Source organism: Camelina sativa, chromosome 2 (genome assembly GCF_000633955.1).
Source record: "Camelina sativa cultivar DH55 chromosome 2, Cs, whole genome shotgun sequence".
Lineage (NCBI taxonomy): Eukaryota > Viridiplantae > Streptophyta > Magnoliopsida > Brassicales > Brassicaceae > Camelina > Camelina sativa.
In genome coordinates, this window is record NC_025686.1 from 28549392 (window position 1) to 28572897 (window position 23506).

At 34.7% G+C, this 23506-nt stretch overlaps 5 protein-coding genes and 1 pseudogene across 5 annotated transcripts; 4 read left to right on the plus strand and 2 right to left on the minus strand.

Moving 5' to 3' along the window:
• LOC104745083 (protein RALF-like 34) lies at positions 1-823 on the minus strand. The gene has a single exon (XM_010466261.2). It carries the CDS (start codon positions 641-643, stop codon positions 245-247), a length of 399 nt encoding a protein of 132 aa, XP_010464563.1. The 5' UTR covers positions 644-823; the 3' UTR covers positions 1-244.
• LOC104745093 (transcription factor HEC1-like) lies at positions 1501-2680 on the minus strand. The gene has a single exon (XM_010466272.1). It carries the CDS (start codon positions 2509-2511, stop codon positions 1774-1776), a length of 738 nt encoding a protein of 245 aa, XP_010464574.1. The 5' UTR covers positions 2512-2680; the 3' UTR covers positions 1501-1773.
• LOC104757548 lies at positions 9176-10958 on the plus strand. Its single transcript, XM_010480301.2, has 4 exons — positions 9176-9485; positions 9561-9791; positions 9874-10508; positions 10599-10958. The coding sequence occupies exons 1-4, from the start codon at positions 9176-9178 to the stop codon at positions 10866-10868; spliced, it is 1446 nt and encodes a 481-aa protein (XP_010478603.1). The 3' UTR covers positions 10869-10958.
• On the plus strand, positions 11496-15110 carry LOC104745103 (annotated as a pseudogene).
• LOC104757556 (ribonucleoside-diphosphate reductase large subunit-like) lies at positions 16757-18535 on the plus strand. Its single transcript, XM_010480311.1, has 8 exons — positions 16757-17029; positions 17110-17171; positions 17265-17352; positions 17455-17718; positions 17788-17953; positions 18049-18125; positions 18191-18352; positions 18434-18535. Exons 1-8 carry the CDS (start codon positions 16814-16816, stop codon positions 18533-18535), a joined length of 1137 nt encoding a protein of 378 aa, XP_010478613.1. The 5' UTR covers positions 16757-16813.
• Positions 19694-23506, plus strand: LOC104757567 (ribonucleoside-diphosphate reductase large subunit-like). Its single transcript, XM_010480319.1, has 17 exons — positions 19694-19966; positions 20047-20108; positions 20202-20289; positions 20392-20655; positions 20725-20890; positions 20986-21062; positions 21128-21289; positions 21370-21462; positions 21557-21706; positions 21800-21886; positions 21992-22156; positions 22241-22360; positions 22462-22664; positions 22738-22887; positions 22987-23134; positions 23216-23263; positions 23387-23506. The coding sequence occupies exons 1-17, from the start codon at positions 19751-19753 to the stop codon at positions 23504-23506; spliced, it is 2319 nt and encodes a 772-aa protein (XP_010478621.1). The 5' UTR covers positions 19694-19750.

Here is a 23506-nt window from a genome sequence, read left to right on the forward strand (position 1 = left end):
TCCACCCTCATGAACTTTAAGTTAAAAAAAAAAATCACCATTTTTAGTGCATTGTTCTTGAGCTTACACATTACTAACCCCAAGGGTTTAAAATTTTAACGACCATAACAACTAGTAATAATAATCAACCAGGTTTAATTTAACAAATTACACATCGGGGGAACATTACACAACAAACAAATACATAAAAATCCCATATGGTTGGCGAAATTACGAAAATGCCCAATCCATATGCTTTTTTCATCTAAAATCTCCGGCATCGAGTGATCGACGAGCAACCACGGCGGTACGGATGAACCGGACCTCTGGCTCTGTAACAGTTATGAGTGTAGTAAGATCTCCCAGATCTGGGAGGACACGGGACTCGATTCGCTGACAATGCACCGTACGATATGTAATACTTCTTTCTCCGCCAGTACAACGACCGTCGATCTACGCCGTCGTCGTCGTCTTCCTCCTCCGTGACTTCGAAGCTTTCTTCGCCGTTGATGATGTCGAATTCGTCGGCGTGAGGGATCGGCCAGTCGAAACCGTCGGGTAGAAGAACGAGAGATGGGTTATCGGAGAGAGATTCAGATCTAGGGAGTGAAACGAAGGTGAGAAGAGAGACAATGAGGATGAGATTGAGAGACGAAGCTGCCATGGTTGTTGTTGGAGGGAGACGAAACCGAAGAAAGAAGAAAAATAGACTTAGTGACAAGTGAAGTCACATGCGAAGAGGTGTTACAGTTGTGAAAGACTATGCTTTTTTGAGGGTTCTAATTCAATGCGCCATTTATGGACCTCGAGCTTTGTGCTTTGTAAAATTCTTGTGAGTGTGAAGATGAGTCATCTGGTGGGACACGGTGTAGGATAAGAGATGTGAGGATGAATTGGTTATGAACCGTTTGATTATTAGCTTGAGATTAATGGGCTGGGCTTTCTTATGGTTCCTTTTTATACTATTTGAAACTCCCTTTTAGGCCTTGGTTCCAAAATATTTCCGAAGTTTTAGCGAAAGACCAATCCCATTGACAAGGCCCAGTTCAAACTTCTAAATACTTAAATTGATACTTTATGACTAGTTTCTATATATGGGTTTTAGAGAATTTATTATTAATCTTTTGGACATTATTACTTACCTAAGTCCTAAGAATTAGAATAAGACGCAATACATACAAAGATAAATGAATGGATAATTTTTGGTACGTTACGTGCCTAACGGTTCAAACAAATGATAAAAAAACATACATACGATAATAATGAAATGTAGAGAAAAAGTTAATGACGACTTTTAATGTTCTGGTGTTAGTTATATTATCAAGTACTGTTGTACTTATATTAACAGTATGTCAGTATAAAGAGTAGTACTCTCAATTCGTGATATACATTTATTTAAAAAATTAAGAAGAGTACGGATATTAGCATGCATGTTACAAAAAGCATTTATATCATTACACAAGTCAGTTGGACAACAAAGAAAAAAGTACAGAAAAGAGTCAACACTTATTACACAAGCTGAAACTGAAAAGCATATATATCATTAATGCTTTAATTATTTCATTAACAAAGGATTACAATGATAATAGTAGTTCCTAATTTACAAACCCGCTCCAACAACCATGGAGAGTCTTCTTGGCTTTAAAAAACGATCACTTATCTAATTAAACAAGATAAACAAAGTTAACAGTCTCTCATAGTTTCTTTAATATGAATTAATTCTTCCCTCTCCAGAATCTTTTTTTGTTCTTCCTTTTCTCTGACATTAATATTATAATAATAAAATGATAATCATCATCTAAGAATCTGTGCATTACCCACCATCTGATGAGTCCCCATTGCCCCACACCCTTTCATAACAACTCCTCCTCCTCCGCCGCCACCACCACTCGCCGCCGTCATTCCACCGCCACCGATCATAACCCTTCCTGTTCCACCGCCACTAACCACCGCCTGCTCCTCCAGCGACTGCACTTGTTTCTTCAAAAACTTTACATAATGAATAGCTTCGTCGAGCATCGAAGCTGTATCCATCTTCGTCCCACCAGGAACAAGCCTTTGCAAAATCCGAATCCTCTCGCTTATCCTCTCCCTCCTATGCCGAGCCGCCACGCTCTGTGGATCTTTCGAGATCCTAACGTTCCTCCTCTTAGGTGGCTTAACCGCCTCGGGATCTATATGTATTGGTTGCATCACGGCGATGCGAAAGATCATCTCTCTCATAGCCGCCATGTTCGCGCTGTTGTTGTTATTGTTGTTACTGTTGTTTCTTTTGTCGAGCAAAACGGAAGAGTAGGCTGTGTTGGGAGAGAGAGAAGAAGGGTTAGTAAGTAAACCTGCCGAACCGTACCGGAAACCTGGTTCGTTGGTCATTGAATGATCAGAGTGGTGATGGCTTGAGTTGAAGAGAAAAGGGAAAGTGTTGTTGTTGTTATTGTCGGGAGAGAAGAAAGATGAATTATTAGGGTTACAGAACTCATGAGGAAGCTTCTCCATCTGATGCATCATCATGTTCATTATGTCAGAATCCATAGAGACAGAAAGAGAGAGATATGGAGAAGCTGGTAAAATGGGTATGGAGAGAAACTGGTAAAAAGCGTACAAAACGAGATTTTAGGGTTTTTCTTTTAGGTGATTGATGATTGATGATGAGAGAAAGAGACGGTAATGGCAATGGTACTAGTTCTGTGCCCAATCAGAACTCAAGCAATACAACAAGAAGTGGAATGATTTATATAGCAACTTGTGGCCCATCAGTCTTCTTTAACTTATACTACTACATATATATTAAAATTTACACATATCTATATTATTAATTTCACAGTATTTTTGAGAAGAAGGCTTGGAGTTCAAAGGTATTTACAACCAATGCCATTACCATAAAAATACTTTAAAAAAAAATAAAACAAAAAATCAAAATATGCAAAATAAGGTATGTTAATTAAATATTCTCCTATCAATCCAATATAATTTTCCTAAATTATCTCCACCTCTGAACCTAATTTTCTGCAAAAACTAAACAAAATTTTTGCTTTTCCAATATAGAAAACTCTATATTTATTTCAGTCAATCATATTCAATTACTTCAAATTTTTTAATTTAAAAAAAAATTCTTCTAGGTTTTCCGTCTTTAATATATAGAAAATCTAAAGAGTTCCTCTACTAAATATAAAATATTTAATCTATAGCAAGATTTGTGGAAAAGTAACATTACCAAATAAAATCCCTAAAAAATACATAAAACAAAAAAAATTTAAATTCCTAAACAGTCAGATTTATGTATAGATTAATTTTTATAAATGTTTTAAATATATTATTTAATAAAATTTAATAAATTTAAATTATTATGGGACGAATTATGATCAATATTCTTATAAATTTAAAATGTCAATAATCCATCGCTACGACCATCAGTATATTATACTAAAAAGTAATAAATTTCTAACGATATAGATTATAAAGAAAATATAGGCATGTGGTGTACCGTTAAAAGATGGTCATTACAATTAAGTCTATCGGGATTACGGATTTTAGCAAGGTATGTCTGCGGTTGGCGGGTTGTCCCAAAAACTACAAATATAAGATTAAAATAAATATATTATATATAAATAATATTTTTACATAGTTCTGTATATATAATACGTGAAATATGTGATAATGTGAGGAAATTTAAGTTATACCAATTAAGATAACTCCAAAATATCAATACTATAAGTTATTTAAAAATTTCTTTTTTTTTTGCCACTAAATTTTTTAAGAATAATTAATATAAAATTTAAGTTGAGGATATGCTTGGGCATAACTTTAACGACCACTGTCTTAGCAGGTTGACCCGCTGCGGTCGATGAAAAAAGAAATGTGGACCGACCTGTTTGACACCTCTATATACATGATTATTATAAACAAACGGGTACAACTTAATAATATAAACGGATATTAATAAGTTTTGTAATGAATTCTGGCTCATCCTCCGAATATTTTTATCTTGGATTGGTGAAATAAATTTATAACAAAAATAAATTGTTGTGTTGTATATAAACCGCAGATTAAATCGTAGAATTAACAATCAAAATATAATTATACAATCTTAAACTTCAAATAAAACGTAAAAAATTAACTAATTATAATTTAAAATTTAATGATTTTCGTAAAAAAAATAATCTCGCGGTATACCGCGGGTTAAAATCTAGTATATTATATAATTGTAAGGAATTTCTACCCATTTTCAACTCTCACATTTATGGGCATATATCTATATATATTCAATGTTAAAATTTGTCTTCTAGTCTTAGTGCAAAATCCACATGCATTCGGACAAACTTACTTATGCAATATCATATATACAACTATATATTATATAGTTTTTTTTTGATATTTCGTTAACTATTATATATAACAAGCCAAGTAAAAAATATTGATCAGTGGATTCTATCCCTCATCTTTTAAACTTGTAATGATAAATGATCTTGAACATTAAAACAATAAAATAGTTGTATGCATGTTTATAAAACGAGCTAGCTAGTGCTAGGTCGTAAAGACTTTCGTCGGTTGCTAAGCTATGGAAAAGCGTGTACATATATAGGAGTTACTATAAATGGTATAATTGCGTAACATAACTTGCATCCAAAAGTAAAACAAGTTAAAAAAGGCTAAAATAAGTAAGAAAGATGGTTCCATTTATATATGAGGATCAATAGTGACCGTCGATTCACGCAGGGATTATTTGATCTCATTATCAACCGTCCAGATCATTTTTGGTCGTATACACATGGCTTGCCTCTATTGGTTTTGGATCCACTACTATTGCAAAGAAGGCATAACGCGACAAAACAAGGTGCATGAACCACTCTCATCACCGCCAGCATAACAACGAGTATTCCATTTTTTCCACCCTTATTATTTTATACATTCATATTCAAAGTTCTATTCACCCTTATATTTTCTCTATCAATTTTTGTAGTTGAAAAAATATCATATAGTTCTCTTACATATTTAGTTGAAGTCGCCGATCCAAGAAACATGATTACTTAAGAAAAAGTTGTAATAGAAACAGAGAGAGGGTCGTATACTAAATTGTATAATTTGGTAATAAGATTACCCCACATCCACATGAGATATGTCAGAATCCAGGGAGCACTATTTTATTCTGTAAAACTTAATTAACACATTCATACTCATAGCGAGAATGGTTAATACTTAATACTAGCATATTGATTTGTGCTGTTGTATATAACAAATGGTGGACATATAGATAGATAGATAGATAAGATATGATGGAGGATGATGATTAATCGGATCTCTCAATTGACATCGAGCCTTAGCGTATGGCACGCTTCTCAAAGCCGATCTGAGAACGACTTAATTCCTTCTTTTTTCTTATATATCCTTTTCTCACTTTCTTTAGTTTCAGAATTTTTTATTTATTTTATTTTGGTTTTTTTTTTTAAACTTTTGTTGCTTACCGCCACTGTCCACTGACTTACCTTCTCGCGAAGGTGCTTATCAGTTTATATGAAAATTGTCAACTTTTTTTTTCTTCATTTTTTTAACCAAAGAATTTATGATGAAATCGAAAAATAAAGAATCATTTATCTGTTGCATCTGACAACCCTATATCATTCCCAACAAAGAGGAGGATATTTTTTTTCTTCTTTAGCAATTTGCAAATGGCTTTAGACCCAAAAAAAAAAGAAGTTATCATATTCATTTATATAAGTTTTATCCCCCGAGCAATCTCCTTGACAGAAGGTGGTATCTCATGAGTTCATAATTATTAATGCTGAAGGCACGGAAGTATCATACTATAGTTAGTACGCTCTATCGTTTAAAGTGAATCTGATTCGTGATCAGGTAAACGTTTGAATATTTAATTGGCACTCTGTAACTCATAAATAATGATGGAAACCAAATTAAAAATGTAACAAGAAGCACCATCCATTGATCATATCTAGTTAATCTAAACAAATGACAATAAATGATTCTTACCTTAAAAATACACAAAATCCAAAAAGACACCATAAGCTCTCACTGTTCTTTCAAGATCTGTCTCACTTTATTTGTACAAAATCACATTTAAGACTGGTTTTTGTTTTTTAGTTTACTTATATACAACTCTGATTTTCTTTTTATTTTTTGGTTGGTTCTTCCCCATAATTAGATAAAAACAGGCAGACAATGCAAGTGCTTCGATCTTGGTTTTACCCTCCTATGTTGACACAAAAACATGCAAAATTCTACGATACGGCGACGTTTCACTGTCCTTACTCTCTCAATCAAGAAACAGGTTTTAGTCCACTTTTTTTCCTTTCACTTTTGCCCGACTCACTACAATAAATACTCTCATCTTTTGTGTAACACACATTGTCTTGTCTTCACATATCGTCACATTTATTAGTAATAATATGGGTGTCAATATATATAGCTATTCTCATATTGGTACTGTATTGGTATCATGTGTTATCGATTAAAACTTGTAACATTTCAAATTAGAAACACTCTGTAATTATAATCGATTGTTACGTAAGTCGAATATTCAAGAGATATATTTATGGAAATTCAAGAACGATGAGATAAAACACGGGTCCATCTCGATTATTACATATTGGATTTTTTTCACAACTTTGTTACATAGTCTTAAGACTTTATTATGACCTTCGGTTTCTTGTTCCCTTCTCTCTCGAGAAAGATCTGTGAAGAATCTATGTGACAGCACAGTGGGAACAAAGGAGGAGTAAAAAAACATTTTAAACAAAAAGCTTCAGAAGGACCACAAACATATATACATATACATGTCTAAAGATATGAATATGATTGGTTAGCCTCTGCATGGTAGTGGCCAAGCTGTCTCTCAATCCATTGTATGTTGATAATTATGATATTGATCGATATTCGATATGAATGAATGTTTACAAGTTCGGTAACTGAAACGTCGTAACTAAATAATTGTGGTAACTGGTAAGATCAATACAAACCCGAATGTAAAGCATCAATGCAGGCGTCAGTGCAATGACACATAGTTTTAGTTCAAGCGGTTTTATACATCGACGATACTAACACTTACTTAGTATATTAGATAACCACATTTAAATACCAGAAACAAATAGTATAGTTTATTTGTTAATTAGTTCTAAATTTTTTAATAGTGTGTAATGTACCAAAGTTGAGATAGGCTGCCTCCGAATGCAAGGTAGCGGTACAATCGTGTTCGTGTCCCAAGCATCATCTATACTCGTTGTTCCACTAACAACCCACTTTATATTAATAATTAATTAAATCAAACCAATTATCAAAATATATAAAACAATCCAATTATTTTCACACAATCTAGTAAAGAAATAAAATATTCACTCCATAGAAATTACATTGTTGTTTGGTTATTGAAAAAAAAAAATCGTCCCACGTGAGATATCCCACAAAGGTCCCAACATCACCACAGAGAGTCTCTGATCATTACAATATCCTTAAGATTAGATTTATATAGACATTTTCTTATAATATCTTCTTGGGCAAGTGCTCTGTATTGTTCTGACACATTTCTATCATCTTCCTCCCTTTTTTATTTGTTATTTTTATTTTTTTGTTTGAAATATTGAAGAAATGAGATTTTTTCCCCTTTGTATTATCTTTTCTTCAATGCCTTTTCCTCCTTTCTCTTCTCTATCTCTCTTTTTTTTGGGATAAATTCTCATGTTCTCTGTGACAGGATAAAGTTCATGCACTATTCTTTGTTATTATTAATCTATTATATAAATTTGTACCAAATGCATAACGAATGCAAATCAAATGGGAACAACTAGCATTTGAGATTGCCAAATGGATATGGTATCATAAAGTTATCGAATACTAGTAGGATCCGATTACAAAATCAAACCAATTAAATAACCATATGTTTGTTTTTAATGTCTTGAGATGAAAACAAAAGTCAAAATCTAGATCTTAGAAGGTTTGAAACGTCCTGAAACGAAAACGTAGATGTACCAATTTTAGTAATTTGAAAAAAATTGAAAAAGAAAATAAAAATAGTAAAATTCGAGAAAGAATGGGGACAACCAAATAGGTGGGTTGATAAAGATTTTGATTTTATTGGATATAAAATAGTAAGCTTTTAAAATGGGTAGGTGTTGGGAATGCAGATCCCAATTTTATTTATCTTTGTTTTCTATACTATTTATCTTATTCCTCTTTGGCTCTTTCTATTATTTTTGGTTTTTTGTTGATTTTTGGTATTTTTTGGTGCATACTTTGACTACTCGCACCTACGTCTCTTGTGCTATGTTAAATGTACTCATTTATAATTTCCCGGTGCACCTCACACACACGACATATGGAAAACAAAAATATGATGTAAGATAATGTTTTCATTTTGATGATATAGATATTAGAATATTTTCTCCTTTCGTATTCAGATTTGAAAAGGATCACGTACAACACAACTAATACGCTGATCATCTGATCATGCATGATCATATCGGGATATTATATATATATATATATATGTATATGTACATTTTGTTTTGGTTATTGGTAAACAGAGACAAATATCAGTGATTCAACAGATCTTACATCATATTTACATAAATTTACATAATTCTATCATTGCTTGTTCTATTTATATATTTTCATCAATGTTGTAACGTTGTTGTTCTATTTCATGATCTAATTGCAATAAAGATTTATAAAGGTTACAAAAAATTTATAACACTTTAAAAGTATTTTGTTAGCATTTCGTCACCACATTTTTGTAAAGAGAGCCTTGATTCTTTTGTTTTCCTTTGTGGAAATAATGAGGAAGATACACAAGTGCATTTGACAAGTGTTGAAGACACTGATAAATGGGCCACATATCTTTATTATATTCACAGCCCATATGTAGGCACACCGCATACTAGATTCGCCGGCTCGCCTTTTCTACGCACTGTTTGTATTACACATGGTTACCGTTAATGATTTTTTTTTTTTTTAAGATAATTGGGAAAGTTTCCTTTTTTTCATTAACTACGATCATTAACCCCACGTGTAACGTTCATATATTCCAAAACCAAATCTATAGATCACCTTTTTACAAAAACACAAAATCCAAATCTCGTTTTCCCATAACTCCAAGTATTCCAAATCTACGATACGGTCCATTCTAATCCTCTCGCATATATTTATAAAATTGTACTTACATAATTAATTGCATTTACATTATTACAATATGATCAACAACAACAACGGCGATGACGAAGAAGAGTTTGCGAGAGGATATCTGATCCTCCGACCGGAAGAGCTACGACCATGGGAACTTTTTCGTCTGTTATTCTCCTGCAATATTGAAAAGCCAAGGTTAGTAGATAGCTCAGAAACCAAAGAACCAAGTTTCCGACGTCGATGGCTTATCTTCGTCTCTCTCGTCCTTCTCAAGCTTCTCCGATTCTTCTCCGAGGTGTTAGCACTCCTTGGCTCCGCCTTTGAATTCTCTTTAAACTTCCTCTCCGCTAACTCTTTCTCCGGTTTCTTCCTCCGAGGTCTTGACGATTTTCCTTAGTTATTCCTCTCTTATAAATCATATAATCATATACTGATTTTGTGGATATATGCAGGACAAGTGGTGTTGCCAAAACCGACATCGGAGAATTATCAGTCATTTATTGGACATTTAGACACGAGAATAAGTTTAGACAAGACGATGAATCGCGAAGATGGAGACAGATACTATGCTGCATTGTCCATTATGGCTTCAAAAATTGCCTATGAAAACTCAGCCCGTATCAAATATGTCGTCGAGAATCATTGGAATATGACTTATTTAGGTCTCGTTGACTATTGGAACGGTATATATGCATTGTGTTACACTTACATAAATCTTATTCAATTTAATCAAGTTTATAATGATTATTTTTTTAATTAATACAGAGTATCAAGAAAAGGAAACAACACAAGCCCTTATAATGTCTACAGATAAAACAGCAACACCATCCAACGGTCAAGAAACGACGGTGGTGGTTGCATTTAGAGGCACAGAACCGTTTAATTCCGAAGATTGGTGTTCAGATTTCGACATTACATGGTATGAGCTCCCAAACATTGGGAGGATCCATGGTGGTTTCATGAAAGCTCTAGGGCTACAAAACAATTGCAGTTGGCCAAAGGAACCTATCTCAAACCCTAATCGATTATCCCCTTTAGCTTACTACTCAATCAGAGATTCTTTGAAAACTCTGATGGCTCAAAACGAAAACACAAAGTTCGTTCTGACCGGTCATAGCTTAGGAGGAGCCTTGGCGATCCTGTTCACGGCTGTGCTTGTGATTCACGACGAGACCGAGTTGTTGGAGAGGATCCAAGGAGTTTATACTTTTGGACAACCTAGGGTTGGAGATTCCAAGTTTGGTGAATTTATGGAGAAGAAATTAGAAGAATACGACGTAAAATATTATAGATTTGTTTATCATAACGACATTGTTCCAAGATTGCCTTACGATGATAAGGATTTGATGTTCAAACACTTCGGCACTTGCATCTACTACGACCGACACTATCAAGCAACGGTATGTATATATATCTTTTATTTCATTAATTACTATTTGCAAAAATTATACTACAAGAACTATTCAATTTATTTTCTGTGACTAACATAGGTTTTGAGAGAAGACTCAGACGAAAACTTTTTCTCGTTGCGGTGGATTATAAAGATCATGCACGGTGCTATATTGGAGCTTATAAGAAGCTTTACTATTGTGACTGAGAAGGGACCAGAGTTTAGGGAAGGATGGTTGTTGAAAGGTGGTAGGGTTTTGGGGATTATAGTCCCTGGGGTTTCAAACCATACACCTCAAGATTATGTGAATGCCACTCTATTAACCCCTCCTTCTGTTTTCCAAATTCATAGAGATGTATCCATTACATAAACAAGGGTGTGTATAAATTGTATATTGAGCTACCTTGGGCTTTTTATGTTACAAACCAGATGACAAATAATATTAATTCCGTTAGCAATTAAGCCCATTTTAATGGGCCTGGTTTATTTTAACCGAACCGTTAGTTTTGGTCCATTGATTTTGGCTTATATATTTTTTTTAAAAAAGCATGTGTATTTACTTTGTCAAATAAAATTGTGTGATATTAACAAAATTATATTTTTTTGTCGACATAGTATAATTATATTTTGAAGACAACAAAAAGAAAGTATAATTATATTTAAGATAAAAAACTGAGACACGTCAAAAGAAAAAAATTCAATATGAAATTAGTGGCTTAAAATGGGGATAAGAAAATAAAAATTGAAGAAAAAAATGATATCATATTTATCCATTCACAATCCTGAAAAGAATCCACCGCAAGCTCTTATCACGTCACATTCAATTATTCAAATACCAAATTATATTTTACCAAACATTTTTTTTTTGTTTGGGGACAAAATACCAAACAATTCTAAATATAAATAATTACAATGAAATACTAATGGCGGAGAGTAAAGACATGTCAACATCGGAACCGATATTTGTAGGCATTGAGAGATGAAGTGTGTTGTTGTCCTTGTGACACCTGTCTTCTCCTTCATTCTTCTTCTTCTTCCTCAAACCACTTCTTCTTCTTCTTCTCTTGTTTGAGTCTTGATTACAGATAAAGTCTTGATTTTGATATCAAGAACTCAATCGTTGTAAAATTTGCGAGATGGGTTCAACTCCGTTTTGCTATTCAATCAATCCATCTCCATCAAAGCTTGATTTCACGAGGACACATGTGTTTAGTCCCGTTTCTAAACAGTTTTACTTAGATTTATCATCCTTCACCGGGAAATCATCAGCAGGAGGAGGAGGAGGAGGGTTTAGGAGCCGTCGAGGTTTGGTCGGAGTAAAGGCGGCGACAGCGTTAGTTGAGGAGAAGCGAGAGTCAGGGACAGAGAAGACAAAGAAGAAATCGAGGGTTTTAGTTGCTGGAGGTGGAATCGGAGGTTTGGTGTTTGCTTTAGCTGCGAAGAAGAAAGGGTTCGATGTGTTGGTGTTTGAGAAAGATTTGAGTGCTATTAGAGGTGAAGGACAATACAGAGGTCCGATTCAAATACAAAGCAACGCTTTGGCTGCTTTGGAAGCTATTGATACTGATGTTGCTGAACAAGTTATGGAAGCTGGTTGTATCACCGGTGATCGCATTAACGGTCTCGTCGATGGTATCTCTGGTACTTGGTGAGTCTCCATCCAACTCTACTCTGCTTGGATTTAGTAACTTGATGTTTAGTTTGCTTAGGACTTGTGAAAGTAACTCTTTTGATTTCATTACTAGGTATGTAAAGTTTGATACTTTCACTCCTGCGGCGTCAAGGGGACTTCCTGTGACTCGAGTTATTAGTAGAATGACTCTGCAGCAGATCTTAGCACGTGCTGTTGGTGAAGATGTGATTCAAAACGAGAGTAATGTTGTTGATTTTGAAGATTCTGGTGATAAGGTTGATCATTGGTTTCTTACTTAAAAAGAGACTATTGACTTGAAGGATATTTTCAAATGTAGCTGTATTGGTTTGTTGGTTTAGGTCACTGTTGTGCTGGAGAATGGTGAACGCTATGAAGGTGATCTGCTTGTGGGTGCAGATGGCATTTGGTCTAAAGTAAGTTTTAAACTGAATTAGAGTATATAAACAAATAGCTTTTGTTGTTGTGTATAGAACTGAAAGATTAATGACTTTTGTGTTTTTGTTTTAGGTGAGAAATAATCTGTTTGGTCGAAGTGAAGCTAGTTATTCAGGCTACACTTGTTACACTGGGATTGCTGATTTTATACCGGCTGATATCGAATCTGTTGGGTATGTTGTAGCCGGACTAAAGTTCATGCATCTCTTCACTGATTATGAATCTTTTTTTTTCTGATATTGGGACTGTTTCATTCTCTCTTAAAGCTACCGGGTCTTCTTGGGAAACAAACAGTACTTTGTTTCTTCGGATGTTGGTGGTGGGAAAATGCAATGGTATGCATTTCACGAGGAACCAGCTGGTGGTGCAGATGCTCCAAATGGTAAATATCTGCATTGTTTCTATGGATTTTGCATTTTAAGTTTATCAGTTTTACATAAGCTTATTTTCTATTTGATGTATTCAGGTATGAAGAAGAGATTGTTTGAAATATTTGATGGTTGGTGCGACAATGTACTCGACTTGTTGCATGCAACGGAGGAGGATGCGATTCTGAGAAGAGATATCTATGATAGGAATCCTAGTTTTACTTGGGGTAAAGGGCGTGTTACGCTGCTTGGTGATTCTATCCATGCGATGCAGCCAAACATGGGTCAAGGTGGATGCATGGCCATTGAGGATAGTTTTCAACTAGCATTGGAGCTTGACGAAGCATGGAAGCAGAGTGTTGAAACTAAGACACCTGTGGATGTTGTTTCCTCTTTGAAAAGGTAATACTAGAAGTAGAACACAATTTTTGTTTAGTTTGGGATTCTGGTGAATACTAAACATGCTCTTGCCGCTGGCTTAGATATGAGGAATCTAGAAGGCTCAGAGTCGCACTTATACATGGGATGGCGAGGATGGCTGCAATTATGGCTTCCACTTACAAAGCATACTTAGGTGTTGGGCTTGGTCCTCTCTCTGTGAGTAGTACATTGATAGTTCTCACTGATAGCTACACAAAGAAATCACTCTTGTTTGTTCATTTCAACTCGATTCCAATTCTCTTTTTTTTTTTGCAGTTCTTGACCAAATTTAGAGTACCACATCCCGGGAGAGTTGGTGGGAGATTCTTCATTGATATTGCTATGCCAATGATGCTTAACTGGGTCCTTGGAGGCAACAGGTTATTTCTTTCTCTGTAATACTTAATTTAAGACCTGTAAATGTTTAGATTTGAGTAACAGACCGTAAAAGCCAACTCCTGTACACGCTTTTGCAGTGAAAAACTAGAAGGAAGGTCACCTAGTTGCAGACTCACTGACAAAGTAAGTTAACTTCTTCTTCTATTTTACTCAAATCGAAATTCAGTAAATGACTAATATGAAAGTGGTACATGTTGGTTTTTGAAGGCCGATGACAGGCTTCGAGAATGGTTTGAAGATGATGATGCTCTTGAACGTACTATAAAGGGAGAGTATGTCTTCACAAATCCCTCAAAAAGTTACTCTATTACATCTCTCTTGAAAAGTGTTGCTCTCTACACTGCTTTGGTCTCCTGAGTCTTAAATTCTTTGCAGATGGTATCTGATTCCACACGGCGATGAGTGTTGTATTTCGGAAACGTTATGTCTAACCAAAGATGAGGATCAACCTTGCATCATCGGGTATCAAATAACTTACACATTTTAAATCTCTTGCTCAAGTTTATAATATAATACATGATCGCTTAGAGTGCAGAGTTTGAAACGTTGAAAACTCTTTGTGATTGCAGAAGCGAACCAGATCAAGATTTACCTGGAAAGCATATTGTGATCCCTTCGTCTCAGGTATTAACAAACTCTGTATCTTAGAAGTGTGAGTTGAGATGCTGCTTCAGATTAGTCAAAGAACATGATGATTTTGTTACTACTGTCAAATCTTTGGTTTAGGTTTCGAAAATGCATGCGCGTGTGATTTACAAAGATGGAGCTTTCTTCTTGATGGATCTTCGAAGCGAACACGGAACCTATGTGACCGAGTAAGTCTCTCTCCATATGTGGTTTTGTCTAACTCTTTAGACTTGTGAAAATTCTGATTAAAATGTTTGAATGTGTGACTTCATCTCTAGTAACGAAGGAAGAAGATACAGAGCCACACCAAATTCTCCCGCGCGGTTTGAACGTCTGATATCATCGAGTTTGGTTCAGATAAGAAGGTGAGACATCTGGGGCGGGCAGATCTCGGTTTAGTTTGAACCGAATCGTTTTTACACAAACCGGTTTTGATTTTTTAAAAAATTAATATATACGGTTTGGTTTTATCAGGCGGCGTTTAGGGTGAAAGTGATCAGGACAACTCCGAAATCAACGAGGAAGAATGAGAGTAACGATAAATTACTTCAGGCAGCTTAAAAATTATGAATATTTTTATCGGTTTGGCAGATAATTTATGTAGTCATTTTCAAGTAAAAAAAAAAAATGCTTTCAGATATTCCTTGTATTGCAATGTATATATAGGTCTGAAACAAAAGATAATTTATACAAAGACATTACTTCTCAATTTTAAAATTGTTGACAACAATAACTCTTATCTATTAATGATTACTAGAAAAACCATTATTTATCTAATTTGACTGTTATTACTTTGGTTATTCATGTTTGATTTAGTTAAAGTGTAAATAATTTGGTTTTTTTTTTTTTCTTTCAAATTAAGTTGGGTTTGGATGAATATTGATTACTACTTATACTAGGAGCTTTCTTATCTGCATGAAAGATAGATAACATCAAGGCCACACTCCAAAAGCAAATCTGAAGGCAGTATTAGTGTTTCAGTTCATAACATTCGGTTCACAAATGGCGTTGTTCCAATACTGGATGATGTTGCTCAAGAAGGAGGTAAGAGGAATGGTAAATCTTAGCTTTGCTACTTTGGCGATATCATTTTTGTCTAGTATATGATGATATTTCTCATGTATATATTGTGAAGGACCCTTTGTTGTATACATGGAACCATGGCATGCTGACGGAATTAAATGTGTTACTTCAGATTACGAACTCGTGAAAATCACATTTGCAATTGAATTGGATGTGAATGAAATGTGTATGTGTTTAGATTACGAACTCGTGAAAACTACCCTGTTTTTGAGTTTTATTTTGAAAATTACACATTTTTTTTTCATATATATAAAATGAAAAAAAAAAATTTTCACGAAAAAGTTTTCACTCTCTTTCGTCTTTCAGAGAGGAAGAAAACTTTTTCGTTCATGGCGATTTTGCCGGATTTGAAGTTTTCCGACGATACTTTCCGTTGCCGGTGATCGGAGATTCCAGCTTCTTCGACTTCTCACGTGTCATCTATCTATCATGTTTCTCCTTTGCCACGTGTTTTGTGATTCACTGCTTCTCTTTAGTCTTCAAGGAAGAGTTTTATTATTTGGGCCTGTGGGCTTTTCTGTTTGGTTTATTTATTTAGACTTACTTAATTTGGTCTGTTTGTAATATTGGCTTTGGTCTCTAAGTTTGTTTGTAATTTTGGCTTGTCACATTTTGGCTTTATATCATAAATAAAACAGTTGTGAAAAAATATAAAATGAAAATTTTGTCCTGATTTAATTTAAAAGCTTTATATTTTATTTATTAAACGAAAACTAATTAAATTCAAAATGTAGAGGATAAATGAACAAAATCCTAAAAAGATATTTAATCATTATATATTCTTTGAAGATAATGAGAGTTTGTTAAATAATTTATATTGAAATTTACAAAATAATTTTAAAAGATATTATTAAGTTTATATTTTAATATCTATTATTATGCCTATATAAAGTCAAATAATTTTTCCAAAACTCCAAACTATTCAAGTCTTTTTCTAGAAAAGAATCGCATCGTAAACGATTATGCAAAGTTGCAAACTCAAAAACAAGCATTTTTTTTTCCAAATTTACTCAATTTCTTTTTGGTGTTAAAAAATCAAAGAATAATAGTATTTTAAAATATATAGTATTATTTTTAGTTTTTTGGTGATGATTAAAATTATTTAATAAGCCGTCAAATTATCTATTTTTATTTGATAGATAACTATAGAATGATTCATTTAATTTTTATGTAATTTTAATCTGATAAATAGGTTTTAATTTCAGATCCCTCCTTAAATATATCCCTAGGAGTCTGTTTAGAAAGATAAGGTCGACTTGAGCCTAGGGGAAAACAAAGGAAACTTAAGTCTTTAATCTCCAGAATCCTCTGCTAAATAATAAGAGTAACATGTACGTGGTGAAGCGCGATGGATGGGTGGAAACTTTTGACTTGGAGAAGATTAAAGTGCGACTTAAGAAGCTTAGCAGTTACCATTGTAACCCGCTCCTCGTTGCTCAAAAAGTCTCTGCTCGTTTCTACAATGGAATCACCACGACTCAACTCGACGAATTGGCTGCTGACGCGGCTGCTTCCATGTCTTGCAACCATCCTCATTATGCCTACGTACGTCAGTAATTTTTCCTTTTTTTCTGCCAATAATAGTATATGATTTTTGCATTCCTTTTATTTTTGTATGTTTTCAGCTTGCTGCTAGGATTGCTGTCTCAAATCTTCACAAGAACACTAAGAATTCATTTTCTGAGACGTGAGATTACTCTTCAGCTTGGAATTGTTTTTTTTTTGTTTCTTGCTTTGCGTGAGTGTGTGTATCATTCATTATTTGAGTTTATAATTTCAGGGTTGCAGAAATATACCACCGTGTCGATGAGACATCTGGACTCAAGGCTTCTCTAATAGATGAGCATGTATCTAGGATAGTTATGGAGGTAAGGTTTTTTTAAAGAAAAAAGGCTATATATATGTTTCTTAATTGGTGTCATGTACATGGTAAAATTTCCTAGGAATAATGTGTTTCTTTGTTTTCTCAGAACGCTGCTCGTCTGGATAGTGAAATCATATATGACCGTGATTTTGATTATGATTACTTCGGGTTTAAAACGCTTGAGAGGTTGTATCTCTTGAAAGTCAATGGGAAAGTTGTTGAAAGGCCTCAACACATGCTCATGAGGGTTGCTGTTGGCATCCACATGGAAGATATTGATTCCGCAATAAAAAGTTACCATTTGCTGTCTCAGAGATTGTTCACTCATGCGTCTCCTACTCTCATCCATGCAGGAACTCCAAAGCCTCAAGTAAATAAAATTAATTAAGACGTTTTATTTGCTCATGGTTATTTATTGAAAAATAAATTGAATTGGCAGTTAAGTAGCAGCTTTCTTATCTGCATGAAAGATGATAGCATCGAGGCCACACTCCAAAAGTGTGCTGCTGTAAGCAAATCTACTGGCAGTATTAGTGTTTCAGTTCATAACATTCGGGTCACAAATGGCATTGTTCCAATTCTGGATGATGTTGCTCAAGGAGGAGGTAAGAGGAATGGTAAATCTTAGCTTTGCTACTTAGGCGATATCATTTTTGTCTAGTATATATATGATGATCTCTTTCATGTATATATTGTGAAGGACCCTTTGTTGTATACATGGAGCCATGGCATGCTGACATCTTTGAGTTTATAAAGCTCCAGAAGAACCACGGAAAGGTACAGTACAGTCATACCAAGATAGAGATGTGTATTTTTTTCAAGTTTTAAATTTTGCAATGCAGGTGGAGGAGCACATGGCTAGAGCTCTCTGGATTCCAGATCTTTTCATGGAGAGAGTCAAGAGTGATGGGAAGTGGTCACTGTTTTGTCCTAATGAAGCTCCAGGATTGGCTGATTGCTGGGGCCTAGATTTTGAGAGACTTTACACAAAGTATGAAAGAGAGGTGAGTCCCTAGCTATTTCATCCCATGTATATATAACTGCTTCTCTTATAATGTAAGTTGAACGAACATAACTTGTATTAGGGAAAGGCCAAGAAGGTTTTTGAGGCGTTGGACCTTTATTTTGACATCTTGACATCTCAGGTAGAAACAGGAATGCCATACATGCTTTTCAAGGTTAAGTAACATTCATATTTCTGTAGCTTTTTCTTATAGTCATATAATATAACCCACTGGTNTATGTGTTTAGATTACGAACTCGTGAAAACTACCCTGTTTTTGAGTTTTATTTTGAAAATTACACATTTTTTTTTCATATATATAAAATGAAAAAAAAAAATTTTCACGAAAAAGTTTTCACTCTCTTTCGTCTTTCAGAGAGGAAGAAAACTTTTTCGTTCATGGCGATTTTGCCGGATTTGAAGTTTTCCGACGATACTTTCCGTTGCCGGTGATCGGAGATTCCAGCTTCTTCGACTTCTCACGTGTCATCTATCTATCATGTTTCTCCTTTGCCACGTGTTTTGTGATTCACTGCTTCTCTTTAGTCTTCAAGGAAGAGTTTTATTATTTGGGCCTGTGGGCTTTTCTGTTTGGTTTATTTATTTAGACTTACTTAATTTGGTCTGTTTGTAATATTGGCTTTGGTCTCTAAGTTTGTTTGTAATTTTGGCTTGTCACATTTTGGCTTTATATCATAAATAAAACAGTTGTGAAAAAATATAAAATGAAAATTTTGTCCTGATTTAATTTAAAAGCTTTATATTTTATTTATTAAACGAAAACTAATTAAATTCAAAATGTAGAGGATAAATGAACAAAATCCTAAAAAGATATTTAATCATTATATATTCTTTGAAGATAATGAGAGTTTGTTAAATAATTTATATTGAAATTTACAAAATAATTTTAAAAGATATTATTAAGTTTATATTTTAATATCTATTATTATGCCTATATAAAGTCAAATAATTTTTCCAAAACTCCAAACTATTCAAGTCTTTTTCTAGAAAAGAATCGCATCGTAAACGATTATGCAAAGTTGCAAACTCAAAAACAAGCATTTTTTTTTCCAAATTTACTCAATTTCTTTTTGGTGTTAAAAAATCAAAGAATAATAGTATTTTAAAATATATAGTATTATTTTTAGTTTTTTGGTGATGATTAAAATTATTTAATAAGCCGTCAAATTATCTATTTTTATTTGATAGATAACTATAGAATGATTCATTTAATTTTTATGTAATTTTAATCTGATAAATAGGTTTTAATTTCAGATCCCTCCTTATAAATATCCCTAGGAGTCTGTTTAGAAAGATAAGGTCGACTTGAGCCTAGGGGAAAACAAAGGAAACTTAAGTCTTTAATCTCCAGAATCCTCTGCTAAATAATAAGAGTAACATGTACGTGGTGAAGCGCGATGGATGGGTGGAAACTTTTGACTTGGAGAAGATTAAAGTGCGACTTAAGAAGCTTAGCAGTTACCATTGTAACCCGCTCCTCGTTGCTCAAAAAGTCTCTGCTCGTTTCTACAATGGAATCACCACGACTCAACTCGACGAATTGGCTGCTGACGCGGCTGCTTCCATGTCTTGCAACCATCCTCATTATGCCTACGTACGTCAGTAATTTTTCCTTTTTTTCTGCCAATAATAGTATATGATTTTTGCATTCCTTTTATTTTTGTATGTTTTCAGCTTGCTGCTAGGATTGCTGTCTCAAATCTTCACAAGAACACTAAGAATTCATTTTCTGAGACGTGAGATTACTCTTCAGCTTGGAATTGTTTTTTTTTTGTTTCTTGCTTTGCGTGAGTGTGTGTATCATTCATTATTTGAGTTTATAATTTCAGGGTTGCAGAAATATACCACCGTGTCGATGAGACATCTGGACTCAAGGCTTCTCTAATAGATGAGCATGTATCTAGGATAGTTATGGAGGTAAGGTTTTTTTAAAGAAAAAAGGCTATATATATGTTTCTTAATTGGTGTCATGTACATGGTAAAATTTCCTAGGAATAATGTGTTTCTTTGTTTTCTCAGAACGCTGCTCGTCTGGATAGTGAAATCATATATGACCGTGATTTTGATTATGATTACTTCGGGTTTAAAACGCTTGAGAGGTTGTATCTCTTGAAAGTCAATGGGAAAGTTGTTGAAAGGCCTCAACACATGCTCATGAGGGTTGCTGTTGGCATCCACATGGAAGATATTGATTCCGCAATAAAAAGTTACCATTTGCTGTCTCAGAGATTGTTCACTCATGCGTCTCCTACTCTCATCCATGCAGGAACTCCAAAGCCTCAAGTAAATAAAATTAATTAAGACGTTTTATTTGCTCATGGTTATTTATTGAAAAATAAATTGAATTGGCAGTTAAGTAGCAGCTTTCTTATCTGCATGAAAGATGATAGCATCGAGGCCACACTCCAAAAGTGTGCTGCTGTAAGCAAATCTACTGGCAGTATTAGTGTTTCAGTTCATAACATTCGGGTCACAAATGGCATTGTTCCAATTCTGGATGATGTTGCTCAAGGAGGAGGTAAGAGGAATGGTAAATCTTAGCTTTGCTACTTAGGCGATATCATTTTTGTCTAGTATATATATGATGATCTCTTTCATGTATATATTGTGAAGGACCCTTTGTTGTATACATGGAGCCATGGCATGCTGACATCTTTGAGTTTATAAAGCTCCAGAAGAACCACGGAAAGGTACAGTACAGTCATACCAAGATAGAGATGTGTATTTTTTTCAAGTTTTAAATTTTGCAATGCAGGTGGAGGAGCATATGGCTAGAGCTCTCTGGATTCCAGATCTTTTCATGGAGAGAGTCAAGAGTGATGGGAAGTGGTCACTGTTTTGTCCTAATGAAGCTCCAGGATTGGCTGATTGCTGGGGCCTAGATTTTGAGAGACTTTACACAAAGTATGAAAGAGAGGTGAGTCCCTAGCTATTTCATCCCATCTATATATACTGCTTCTCTTATAATGTAAGTTGAACGAACATAACTTGTATTAGGGAAAGGCCAAGAAGGTTTTTGAGGCGTTGGACCTTTATTTTGACATCTTGACATCTCAGGTAGAAACAGGAATGCCATACATGCTTTTCAAGGTTAAGTAACATTCATATTTCTGTAGCTTTTTTTTAGTCATATAATATAACCCACTGGTTCATGATTACTGTTGAATTTGATACTCTTTTGTAGGATTCATGCAACAGAAAAAGCAATCAGCAAAATCTTGGTACCATAAACTCCTCCAGTTTATGTACTGGAGTTATTGAGTACACTAGTCCAACAGAAACTGCTGTTTGCAATATTGCGTCGATTGCTTTGCCCAGATTTGTTAGGGAGAAAGTGAGTTAGAAATTGGTTTGTCGGTTCTCTAAATTTAATTTTTTTCTTCATCACTCGAGAGTATAGCTCTTAACAATATTCTTCTCACAACAGGACATCCCATTGGAGTCTCATCCATCTATGCTTGCTGGCAGTCTGCGCTCAAGGAGTCGTTACTTTGATTTTGACAAGCTAGCCGAGGTCAGATATAGCATACTAAACACTTGCCTTGTTTGACAAGAAATCTGAATCTCAACAAATGTATATATCTGGAACCTTTTTTTTATTTAACTTTTGTGTGGCCAGGTAACTGCTACTGTTACTAATGATCTCGATAGGATAATAGACAGAACCAACTATCCTGTGGAGACTGCAAAAACTTCAAACATGCGTCATAGACCTATTTGTATTGGTGTACAAGGTCTTGCAGATGCATTTGTCCTACTTGGAATGCCATTTGACTCTCTACAGGTAGACTTCTTTGTGTAATGACCAACCTTGGGGAAAGTTTTTGTTTTCTCTCTGTTCTGAGCAGTTTGATTTGTTGTTACTCAGGCCAAACAACTAAATATGGATATATTCGAAACCATATACTACCATGCACTCAATGCATCTTCAGACCTTGCTGCAAGATATAATGCGTATGAGACATACAAAGGAAGTCCCATGAGCAAGGTATGCATCTCATCCTGCAATTATATCAAATATCTTGTGAGTGAACTTTGTAATTTCGGATTGTAGATCGTGTGCTTGACTATATCCGATGATTCTTATAGGGGATTCTTCAACCTGACATGTGGAATGTGACTCCATCAAACCGCTGGGACTGGGATTTTCTTAGGGACATGATATCAAAGAATGGAGTGAGGAACTCTCTTTTAGTATCACTGATGCCAACTGCTTCAACCAGTCAGATTCTCGGGAACAATGAATCTTTCGAGCCATATGCATCAAACATCTACAGCCGCAGAGGATTGAGGTATGTGATTAAATTATTTCTAGTATTCCCCCACACACTGGTTTACTCATTGCATTTCCTTGTGTTTGTTCAGTGGGGAATTCATACTTGTAAATAAGCATCTTCTTCATGATTTGACTGAAATGGGTCTTTGGACTCCAACACTGAAAGAGAAGGTCATTATTGAGAATGGTTCGATATGTAATGTCCCTGAGATACCTGATGACTTGAAAGCTATCTACAGGTAAAGGTTCTTTATTCATTTTTTTTATATACTTTTCTTCACCCACTACCATGTCCAGCAGTGAATCTCGGATTTGACTTTCTTACAATTTTAACACAGAACTGCATGGGAGATTAAACAAAAAACCGTGGTTGACATGGCTACTGATCGTGGATGCTACATAGATCAAAGCCAGAGCTTAAATATACGCTTGGAAGAACCTACCCACCGAAAGCTCAGTTCCTTACACTTCTATGTTTGGCGTAAGGTATGATCTTTACTTTAAAACATTTCCTAAAACTATTGAGTTTAAAGAGAGTTATATGTGCAAACTATTGAGTTTCAACAGGGTCTGAAAACTGGGATGCACTGCCTGATGACTGACCCTGCGATCAAGGTAAATAAACCGCATCAGACCCTGCGATGACCTGTTTTTTCACTATAATGATCCATACTACACTTACATAGCTAAACAGCATCATAACCAATTTTGATCCATTTCTTTGTCATGTGATTGCAGAAAGTAAATCCTGCGATCAATTCGTCTACAACGGCGCTGATCTATTCATCTTCTTCAGGAAGAAGAAGCATCTTCCCACACCAAGAACCATTGCCGTTGTATCGTACTTCACCACCGTGA